This window comes from Carassius carassius, chromosome 1, assembly GCF_963082965.1.
Source record: "Carassius carassius chromosome 1, fCarCar2.1, whole genome shotgun sequence".
Classification (NCBI taxonomy): Eukaryota; Metazoa; Chordata; class Actinopteri; order Cypriniformes; family Cyprinidae; genus Carassius; species Carassius carassius.
The window spans coordinates 48,871,655-48,883,911 of NC_081755.1; the positions used below are offsets into that span (position 1 = coordinate 48,871,655).

Here is a 12,257-nt window from a genome sequence, read left to right on the forward strand (position 1 = left end):
TTGCTTGATGACGTCCACAGAGTGGATGACCCTGGTCACTGTACTGTAACTCAGTTTCAGGGTGTTTCTGATCTTCTTGTATCATAGACCATCTTTGTGGAGAGTAACATTTCTAATTTTTAAATCCTCAGAGAGTTCTTTGCCATGAGGTGCCATGTTGAGCATCCAGTGGTCAGTATGAAAGAATTGTACTCAAAGCACCAAATCTTTAATTCTCTAATTGCATGAATTGTATGAAAGGAACTGTATTGCACCAATTACTATTATCTCAGAGGGCTGATTTCGGTTGTAATTTGAAGTCTTTTATAGTGCAGTTTTTTTTTTACTTCACTACTCACAACAGTAAATCTACAGACTCAGGGAAGGGTTAACTGACCAATAATGTCACAAATCATGAAGAATTACATGCAGTATTCGGATAGTGCACTGTGGATTTCGCCAAAAAAATTGCAAACTGTTTTTACTGCAGTTGATAACTGTGTTGATAAACTGCTGTGTCTAGAAACGAGTTTAAGTATTTATTTCTAACAGTTGTCGTCATCAATAATTATGGAATTATTTTTGTTCATTTAAATGCAACCTGGATGAACAGAAAAGTGGGTGTGTGTATATATATATATATAAGAAAAAAGTGTTGTCAGACTTTTGGAGAACACTTTGTAATATTTCTGTTCTACACAATCTTACTCCATATTTTCTGTCTCTTTCAGAGATGTCAGCGATCAGCTCCAGTTCAGATGATCCAGTGATCCGGATTCTTCTGATGGGCAGAAAGGGTTCTGGGAAAAGCTCATCTGGAAACACCATACTGAGAGGAAAAAAGTTTAAACTTAAAAAGCAGGAAGCTGAAGTTTGTGATGCAGAAGCAAAGGTTGGAGAGAAGCAGGTTGCTGTGATTGATTGTCCAGATCTACTGGATCCAGATCTGAGTAAAGAACGGCTGGAGGAGATGAAAGATCAGCTGCTCTCTCGATGTTCAGCAGGTCTCAGTTCAGTTCTGCTCACCGTTCCTCTAGAGAAACCACTGGAAAATGAGGAAGAGATCTTGGATTTTATTAAGGGTTTATTTGGTCCTGAAGTTCAAAAGTACATCATGATCCTGTTCACACATGAAGATGATCTGGAGGAACTGGATGAACCACAGACCATTGATGAATATCTGCAATACCACGAGGATCTCCAGCGACTGGTGACTGTATGTGGAGGAAAGTTTTACTGTTTCAATAACAAGAGCAAATCAGATGATCAGGTACAAGAACTACTGCAGAAGATTGAAGGAAGGATGGAGGAAAACAGAGGGAAATTTAGCATGGAACGAATGAAGAGGAGTGAAAGCAAGGACATTGTAACAAATTGTAAGTTTCATTGTTGTGAATTTCTGCAGTAATACATAATGTGCTCACCTGTTCATTAAATGTAAAGCACTGATATTTTTGTTGTGCTGTAATTAGTTAAGAGCATCTCCAAGTGCCTTAAATGTAAAAATCTTAAAAGAGAAGAGCAGTAAATATCACATTGTTGTGATGTAGTTTCAGAAGGAAGTTCAGTGGATGAAGATCCAGATGACATTCAGATTCCTGAGAGGAAAAACCAGATCAGGCTGGTTCTGTTGGGAAAAACTGGAGCTGGGAAAAGTGCTGCAGGAAACACTATCATTGGTAAAAGAGTGTTTAAATCCACTGTCAGCTCAAACTCTGAAACAAAACAGTGTCAGTCAGAAACCACTGAGAGGATGGGTAAAAATATCTCCGTGATCGACACGCCTGGAATTTATGATAATGAACTCAGTAATGAGGAGGTTATTAAAGAATTAGTGAAATGCATAACGTATGCCTCTCCAGGACCGCATGCTTTTATTATTGTGATAAAAGTGGGTCGATTCACTGAGGAGGAGAAAAATACAATAAAGGAGCTAAAAGAAGTGTTTGGAGAAAAAATAGAGAAATATGCCATGGTCATCTTCACACACAAAGATCAGTTAGATAAGAAAAAGCAAACCATTGATGAGTTTCTACAGGAAAGTGATCCAGATCTTAAGAAGCTGGTACAGAGCTGTGGAAACCGATTCTTCTGTTTAGACAATGAATCTTCCAGTTACTCACAGTTCAAAGATCTTCTGAGTAAAATAGAGAAGATGGTGAGTGAGAATGGAGGCCACTTTACTAATGACCTGTTTGAAGGAACAGAGAAATGCATTCGGGAGATTCAGAAACAGAAACTGCGTGAGAAAGTGGAGCAGTTAAAACAGAAACAGAAAGGGGGCATTATAACAGAATGGCAGATAATGTATTGGAGTTTAGCAGAGGAGTCTCGACAGGAAGCTCTGCATGTTATGTTCAGTGAAGTGTACATAGCAGCTATAGCCAGACTCATGGGGAAGGTGGTGGTGACTCCTGAGGAGGAAGAGAGCACCATAAAGGAGGCTGAGAGCTTAGGAATCAGTCGTGGAGAGGCAGTTCGACTTGCATTCAGAGCCACACGGAAGCTAGCAAACCAGAGGATCTGTGTGATTCAGTGAGAAACCTCAATAATAATCACACACATAAGATTACCTACAAACTTCTTCAACTGTTTCTTTTTCTAATTAATGATCATTTTACTTGTTGATATCTTGAAACCGCTCACTGTCATTGCCATTTTTTATTCTTTCATAAATGCCTTTTTTTGCTCTATTATTTTTGTTTGATTATACCTGAATCAAGAGTGAGTGTGAATCTGAAATGAATATCATATCTGGAATCACTAGTGAAGAAAAGCAGTACAGTAACACTTCTCTCATGCTGACAAACTGTACTGAATAAGTATTGCTCATCTACTCAATATTTTTTAGTGCTGGCTATAAATGTGTATGTGTTTCTGTATCTCTTTTCTATGTGTGTTTGTGTTAATGTGTTTTGTTGTGCATTGTGTTTTTCATCCGCATTCGTTTTAAAACAACCTGCCTACTCTTAACTGTTACAAAACCGTTTAATTTGGAAAAAGCCTTTTCATTTTTATTTTGCCTCTGTCCCAGTTTATTTGGAGGTTGTTGAAGCCATCAAAATCGAAATTTGTTTATATTTATTGTGGAAGATTTGTATTAATAAGATTTTAATCAATCAAGTATAATCAATGTGAATCTAGCCATTTTTGTTTCTAGTTATTATTCCATTATAATCCCATAGGTTAAGTATAGAATGGAATATGCCTACGTGGCCCGATTGTACAGACCAGATGAGAAACATATGGTCAGACATACAGACAGGGCCTTTCTCTACCCCAAATCAAGTAGGGGGCCCCTTCTCTCTAGGGAGGTATTAAAATTGTAAACATAGGAAAAAGTCTGACTATTTGGAAACGCCCCATATAGGGTATAAAAGGAGATACCACATAACATTCGAGAGATCTCCTTGCAAGGAACTCTCGACTTTATTCTCCTTGAAATAAAGTCTTTTCTTCTGAGAGAAAAACCCCAGACTGAGTGTGATCCTTCAGAGAAGCAGCTGACGACCCTACATTATGAAATGTATTTAGTTGGTCAGCAAAAACATTGGAAATATTTTCTTTGTACTTCTACAAATTTCTGGAATTGGAGTTGTACTCTGAAGTATTTGTAAGCAAACTTTGAACTATTGTCACAGAATTAATGGAAAAAAGTAAAAGAGGATTTATATTTCTTCCGTGTGCATGTTAATGTAGTATTTACACACAAAAATGACCATATCTACTATGTCAGAAAAAAGGGAAATTTAATATATTATAAATAGCATGATGGTGGTGGTGACCAAGGATGCATTTATTTGATAAAAAACACCATAATAATCAGTAATGTTCTGAAATATTACTATGAAATATTATAATTATAATAGCTGTTTTCTGTGTGCATGCATTGTAAAGTGTAATTGATTGCTGCGATCAAAGCTGAATTCTCATTATCATTACTTCAGTGTCACATGATCTTCAGAAATCATTCTCAGAAGATGATATAATGCTCAAGAAAACATTTCTGATTATTATCAATGTTGAAACGGTTATGCTACTTCATAATTTTGTGTACACTATTGTTTAAAAGATTTCAGCTAGTGCTGTCAAATGATTAATCGTGATTAATTGCATCCAGAATAAAAGTTATTGTTTACATAAATTATGTATGTGTGCTGTGTTTATATAAATATACACATGTATATATTTCAGATATACTAAATATATTTATTAAATATATTTATTTATAATTTAAACTATATGAATATAAATATAGATGTAAACACATAACAAATATTAATCATGATTAATCTTTTTTTCATTGATAATTACACTTTCAGCATCCCAGATCAGATCACACAGCTCCAGGGGCCTCAGCTATAAAACTTCCTAAATTTCATCCTAAAAACATGAATCTCCACCCTGTCTCCTCCCCAAAATAACCATAAATTGAGCTTAAAACAGCTAGTTTTATGATGCATAATGTCATCTGCATATTATTTCCATGCATATTCCATACATGTGACACCATATAGTAAAATAAAATACCAATTTTATGATCTTGATATAGATTTTAATGGAAGGAGATGGACCTTTTTATTTTTTTTGTTTTGTTACATAAAATACACTGACTCAGCTTGTCAATAACAAAATATCTTGAAAATAAATTTAGCATATCTTACAGTTTTCTTTTCACTGTCTTTTAAATACAGTGTGTCTCTATATTGGAAAGGGGTTATCATTAGGCTGCTGTCTGTCTGTGCGTGACATCTATTTACTGACATCTTTCCCATCCCCTGTTGAGAGAAATTGGGAGTAAGTGCAGAGCCTAAACTTATTAATTTCAGTCTTGGTGTAAAAAGGCCTTTACAGTCACCAAAAATATAACTTTTTTTTTGGTATTAAAGCGGTCATATGACGTTGCTAAAAAAAACATTATTTTGTGTATTTGGTGTAATGAAATGTGTTTATGGTGTTTAAAGTCCAAGAAACACATTATTTTCCACAAACGGTGCATGATAGTTTCTCTTCTATGCCCCACCTTCTGAAACACGTTGATTTTTACAAAGCTCATCGTTCTGAAAAAAATCGAGGTGCGCTCTGATTGGCCAGCTATACAATGTATTGTGATTATCTGAACGCCTAAAGTGTGTGACAGAAATGTTACACCCCTTAACATACTGTGATGTTGTGTGTCCCAGCGCGATGAGACAAAACCAATAAAACCCATTACAAACAAGATTTTTGTATCATCCAGTGGGGACATAATTACTGATTATAATGACTTAATAATAATAACAAAACTTGCATTAGTGGCAAATTTTTCAAATATAAAAAACGTACTTACAGACTGAGCCAGAACAGCCGGCAGATCAGGAAACATTCCTCCATGAAATGTGCAGCACACATCTGAATATTTGGGCTGAACTATTATGGAACAGTGTTGAATTACAACTAAACCACTGATTTCTAGTTGTGTCCTCTTCACGAGTTCACCCTTACATCTAATCTGAAAGCAAATAGTAAGCTTATTTTGGAGCACTGGGGTCCAGGCCCGGAACATCCCCCGAACCCAAAGAACTCCCCCTATCCATAATTTGGGATAAAAATAGATTAGAAGTGAGGAGTTGGGGTGGAGGAGGGATGCCGAAAAACTCGTAGGACAGGAGGTTGGAAGGCTGCATATGTATACTCGTTGTGCTAGTTAAGATGGTTAGCTAAATGAGATGCACCTGTGCCAAATTGGATGATTACCTGATCGTGCTCCTCCCGAACCTTGTAAAAAAACATAATTTTTGGAAGACCAAACAAAGTATTTTCGATTTCACAATGAAACACAGCGTCAAATATGGCATTCTAGAGTAAGCGGAGGCGAAGGCCTAGAGTAACAGGGCATCAACAACAATACGAGAATAAAAGTTACAGCATTATGCAAATCTTCCCACATAGTGGCGTAGAGATGTGGGGGCGTGTTTAAACGAGCCGTTTTAGGTGGGAGTGGTTGACTCTTAACTTTCATATAGAACTTCTCTTGGATGTGAAACTTGACAAGAAAAATGTAAATCTCATCAGATGACCCCTTTAAAAATAATAAGAAAGCCCAGCCCAGGCGACAAAATGTAATACAAAAGTAATGTAATACATTACATTACTTTCAATAAAAAGTAATGCACTTATTATTATATATTTTTAATGGAATAATGCAATATTGTAATGCTTTACATTTAAGAGTAACTTTCTAGTCAAGTTCACATCAATGATCATTATTCACCAAAAAATATCTCAGAACATGAATTTTGCTATTTAGAACAAATGCACCATGTGCAAAGTAATCCTCACTGTGGTTTAAACATTAAAACAGCATATCACTTAAAAATTATCTCGTAGGGGAATGTACAGTTAAAACCCAAGGTATGGTGATTGAAGACCAGGAGTCAGAGATGTGTTCAATTAAAAAAAAATTTACTGAAGAACATGGTTTGCAGTTTCATCAGCAGAAGTCAGCGTCAGTTCTCTCGACGGAGTTCGTAGGCCGCTCTGCATACAGTTCAAAATCAACAACAATTATACCCTGACAGAGGATACTAATTGTGTCAATGCATGAGTCAACTAAATTCTGATAGGTTCCAAAACCTAGATAAACTCTCCAAAGATGTATATCTGATAATAATACATTTTATTTCTAATGCGCTTTTCTTAGAGTCAAAGCGCTATAAGAAGAACATTACAAAAATACAAAAATTCAATAAAAAACATCACTTACAATCACATTCAATTACAATAAACAGCTCTAAGAAGATGTGTCTTTAAAGAACTCTTAAAACAATCTAATTTTGGAGAGCCTCTAATTTCCGGTGGTAGAGCATTCCATAGACGTGGTGCTGAAACCGAGAATGCTCGACCGCCCATAGAATTTGATTTATATCGAGGACATGCTGGACATTGGCAGATGATGGTTTGTCCTGGGACTGTCTGAGCTTCTCCCTGTAAAGACAGATACTAACACACATACACACAAACATACCAGAACGTCAAGGCCACCTGGCCCTAGCTAGAATTTTATCACTATGGTTCGTTACTCACACAGTAAGAAGTCATCATCTTAGAGAGTAGAAGTACAGCTGTAATGATCCAGAACACGACATGGGATCCATAATGCAGGCTTTATTGTAAAGACTCGTAGTCGTACAGGCAATGGTCGTCACCAGCAATATCAACAGCGGGGGAAGAACAGAGAATCAAAATCCAGTAACAAGCAAGGGCTCGGTAGGCAGGCAGCAAAGGTACGTAGGAGATAACAGACAGAATCGGTAACAGGAAATCAAACACGGGTAATAACGCTCAGAAATGACAGACACAGTCTGGATGCTGGTTTTATGAATTTTCAGTGCTTAACTCCATTAATGTGAGAATCACATTTAATCTAAATGTGTTTTATCAAATGTAAACATACTTTAAAATGATTGTGTATGTCATTGTTTTGCTCACTCCAGTAAAAGCATGGGTATTCATGGTCTAGAGTGTCTGTACGGTGCACACACACAGTATTTACACCTTGTTCATCTTGATATGTGTGTGGAAAAATTGCGTATGCATATTTCTATGTCCACTTTGTTCATACGCAGCGTTTATACATCAGCCCCTATATATGTTATGCTGGTTATCAGACATGTAAACATAGAAAAGTTATTGGTATTGTTGTATATCTGCTATTAATTGTTCTTTTCACCTGTTTAGAGAGCATGTAAAGCAGAACTGTGCTCTTCACCAAAGAAACCTGAGAATTAATGTTCAACCGATTTTTAGGAAAGTAGGAATGATGGAGAATATAAGAGAAAGAGGGAATAAGAGGAGGTTGGGAACGCGTCCATAGTTGGAGCTGGATGTTGGATTGAATGCAACAAATCCAGGTGGGTTGCTGCCAGTGTAAGACTTGATCCAGTCCTGGTACTGAGAAACTCTGACAAACGCACTGGGATATCTGGGATCATCACATATTTCTCCAGTAAAACTCGAAATCCTGGACAGAATCCACAGGGAACCATTTCTACTGAGCATCGGACCTCCAGAGTCTCCCTGAATTGACAAACAGTCAGCATTTGTCTCTCTGACAGTACTCTGCAAACAACTGTAATAGACATAAGTATGCAATAGTGTTGCCTTCAAGAGATCTACATTCACGTCTGTGATACAGGCTACATTGCTCAACACTGCAAGAGCTCGTTGAATTTAGAAACCTTCGAGGTAGGGCTGTGCAAAAAATCGAATGTGATTTTCCTGCGCATCTCATCAGTAAAGCCACTCCAGTGATTAGTAGTTCATCTCCAGCACGGCATCACTGACAAGCTACACAAAATTGTGTCTAAATTCAGCAATGAATTATTTTTAGGTCTTCATTTCAATTAACCAATTAGTTGTGGTTTGAAAATTGCTTTGCATTAAAAAGTGTTCAAATGAGTGACTGGTATTTTACCGGACAAATAGTTTTCCCTCCCTGATTTACCAATCCAGCACAAATCATATTCCTTGTGTAGAATCCATAAACACTTCTGCAGTAATTGTCGATCACAACTGGTAGCATCACCTCTTGCAGATAGTTAGGAAACGGGCCTGTGACACAGATGAGAGCTCAAAGTTTACGGCTTTTAGAAACGTTTTCTAGGTGAATTGTTGAGGTTTAAAGTGAGTACTCACTCACCTCCAGGTTGTAGCCTGCCCAATCCAGTGACCCAGCTCTCCGTACCTGGAGAAAATGTGCTACTAGCAGTAGCCAGACAGACCGGTCGAGTGTATTTAGAGAAGTTCAGAGAGGAGGAGAGCTGGACCAGTGCTATATCATTGTCAAGACTATAATCATCATAATTCGGATGGGTGATGATTCGTCCCGCTGTCCTGTTTGTCTCATAAGGGTTTGAGCCGGATTGGCGCAGACGCCCGAAGTACATCACGATGTTAGACACACCGAATCTGACAAGAGAGAAGTCACATTATTATCAATAATCTCAGTGATGGACCAAGTACAAGACACAAGTACTTGAGAAAGAGTACAGAAACCCTAATAAAATATTACTCCAGTAAAAATACTCAGTACTCCTTTTGATTTTTTCGTGAGTAAGAGTACAAAAGTACTTTATTTTCAATGTAGTTTAGTATCACAATTAAAAAGTACAGGTCAATGAATGTTTATTTTGTAACATTAGCATAAATAACAACTTTATATTACAGTATATACTTTATGCAACCCCACTGCTCAAAATACCTATATATATATATATATATATATATATATATATATATATATATATATATATATATATATATATATACACACACACACACACACACACACACACATGTGTGTGTATGTCCTTGTTTCACTTCATGTTAACACATTATATATAAAGAAAGAACAAATGTAATTCTATTTAGTATTTTAGTCGTATTATTATTTTAATTATATTTAATATGTCTAATTATTCCAAAATAATAACTCGGGACAGTAACAGTTTGAACAATATTTTGGAAACACTTTGCAATGTTTCATTAGTTAACATTAGTTAGTTCAAGTGAACAAAGAACAAACTTTAGTTTACTTCTACAGCATTTACTAATCTTAGTTAATATTCATTTCAACATTTACTAATGCATTATTAAAATCAGAATTGTTAGTTAATATTAGTTTATGAAAACTAATGATTGTTCATGATAAACGAAATGTTTATGATTGATTTTTGCCTACAAAACCACCACTGGCTCTGCACCCATTTACCTAAATTTGTTACTTCAGACTTATGTGCCTCTAGAAGCTTGCGTTCTGCAAGTGAAAGTTGCTTGATTGAGCCATCCCAAAGAAGCACAAAGTCACTTTTACAGACTTTTAAATTAAATGTTCCTCCTGGTGGAATGACCTCCCCATCTCAATCTGAGCAGCTGAGTCCTTAGCCATCTTCAAGAATCGGCTTAAAACACATCTCTTCCATCTTTATTTGACCCTCTAACTCTCTATTCTAATTCTATTATATATATATATATATATATGTGTGTGTGTGTGTGTGTGTGTGTGTGTATGTTTGTGAAGAATGCTAGCTTCTCAAATTTTTTTATTTGTTTACTTTTCATTTATTACACAATTAACAAAAGCAAAAAAGACCTCTAACACTAACTTTCTGTTTTTATTTATTTATTATATTATTTAAAGGTGCCATCTGTCATGTCTGGCAAAAAAATCAAGTCATACTCCACATTCCATACCAGATGGGGGCAGTATGCCTCAATAAAGTGAATTGGTCTACTCTAGAGTAACAAACGAGAAACGGCATAGTCTCTATGCTCCGCCCCCACCTTCACAACAACCCTACAGCCATAGCCGAAGCCTATAAGAGGACGTTTTGCCTCCAGAGGAACGTTGGGTGATGTCAAGTGATTTTGAAACATGACATCTTCAAGCTACTCCCCTTCACCTTTACCAGTGAATATGTTCATATTCGTTTTGTTCATATTACATTTTGAGTTGTATATACACATTATTTAAATTAAATTAATTTGACAGACAGCATTCTGTCAACATCATTGGTCAACATCAGACAGCTGATGTTGACCAAGCTAGCGCCAACCAACGTAACCAGAGCTGCCAACTCTCAAGCATTCACCGTGAGACACACGCAATTGACTCTTTTCACACGCTTTCACGCCACACATCAATTTTCTCACGTACAGAAAAACCACGAAGCAAAGAGGACACGGAGACCAACAGACTAGACAGAGCAGGTTAGTTATGATATAAAAAAATATCAGATTCTGTCAATTTTATTACGCAATTCAAACAATACCGTTTTGGCACTTGTAAATGTTACACGGCAGATTCTTAGCGCACGTGAACCAATCATCTCTACTATAGTAATAAACGCAGCTACGGTTAGCCATCGCTAACATTAGCACGTTTATCGAACAGCCTTCGATACATTTCTATGTTATAACTTCCCGAAATAAATACGCAAACATATAAAACAAACTTCTAACAAAATACTAACAGCATCTAACTTACCAATCCAAAAGAAATGTTGCAAGTTCGGTGTCGAACCTCATTTCTTTCAGGTCCATCAGTTGTCTCCAGCGATTGAAAGCAGTGCCGATGTTTACTCTGGTACGGCTCCTTTTCTTATCAGATTTGATTTGTGATTCCGAGCGCGGTTGTTTCCCTGTAGCGGGTGGTGGTGGTAAGGGTCTCTTGCCAAGGGCTTCAGTCACCCTTCCGCTCTCTTCCCTGAACTGAAATGTAGTGGGCTGTACTTTCCACATGATTGACATCAGGATCAGGTACGCCCACAAGCCGTGCGAGTTATTCGTGTATTGCAGGTTGGCTGGTGGTTATGTTGCCCGCATACCGCCTCCCATGGCCGAAACTGGTATTACGACACCTGTCGGGCTGGGGCTAGTAATGCTAATGCTAATTAAGGTTGATATCTCTGCAGCACTATAACTTGACATTTTTTTAATGACATCATCACCCTTATTTCTTCTCATTCTTTTGAAGCATGTAGGTCATTTTTTTTTATATTTTTACCTCAATTTTTACACATGGCACCTTTAAAAGACCATGCTACATGTGCTGTGTTAACCTAACTGAGACTTGTTATAGCACTTATATATCATTGCTCTTTTGAAAAAAAAAGATATATACTGAAATATATTTTTGTTTCATAAGGGACAGGTGTAAGTGTGAAGTTCCTAACAAATCTATCATTCACATTAACTGACAATTTTATACATTTAATCCACAGTCCATTTTCATATATAGTGCCAGTATACGGTAATGGATTGTGGATTAAATAAATAAAAATACAAAATATGTGTGAATTTTATAATTAATTAAAATATTGGCTACTGGAAATGACTAAATTAATTACACTTTTTGTACTCATGAGCAGCAGGCAACCGACTGAAAGATATTAGTTAACCCTGCTACAGATGATAGGCTAAGGTCAGACACGATAAATAAATAATATGTAAAATATTAATTTGATGCCATGTCAAGCGAGAAATTAGTATTGTAGTGTGATGGAAGTTTCTATAATTTTCTATATTCCATATATATATATATGTACACTCTCTATTTTCTGTGGTGTATTTGCACGTGTGTTGGCCTTCAGTATTTTCTCAGTGTATGTGGATGAAACTCGAACAGGGGAATGGCTTTGAGTGGTTAGAGCTAATCGCACAAGATACTGTTGAAGGTCAAGCTTGATCCTTGGACAGGCTTTATCAGAAGAGACTGTACTGTTGGAAAATCCCATTAG

General features: G+C 36.6%; 1 protein-coding gene across 2 annotated transcripts in view; it reads left to right on the plus strand.

Moving 5' to 3' along the window:
• Positions 1-2,813, plus strand: part of LOC132158722 (uncharacterized) — a 54,438-nt gene extending 51,625 nt beyond the window's left edge. For both annotated transcript variants that reach the window (XM_059568381.1, XM_059568300.1), the window contains 2 exons: positions 711-1,355; positions 1,530-2,813. In XM_059568381.1, the coding sequence (XP_059424364.1) occupies positions 711-1,355; positions 1,530-2,518 (1,634 nt within the window). In that variant the 3' untranslated portion in view covers positions 2,519-2,813. The remainder of the gene's footprint in view (positions 1-710; positions 1,356-1,529) is intronic.
• The last annotated feature ends 9,444 nt before the right edge of the window (positions 2,814-12,257 follow it).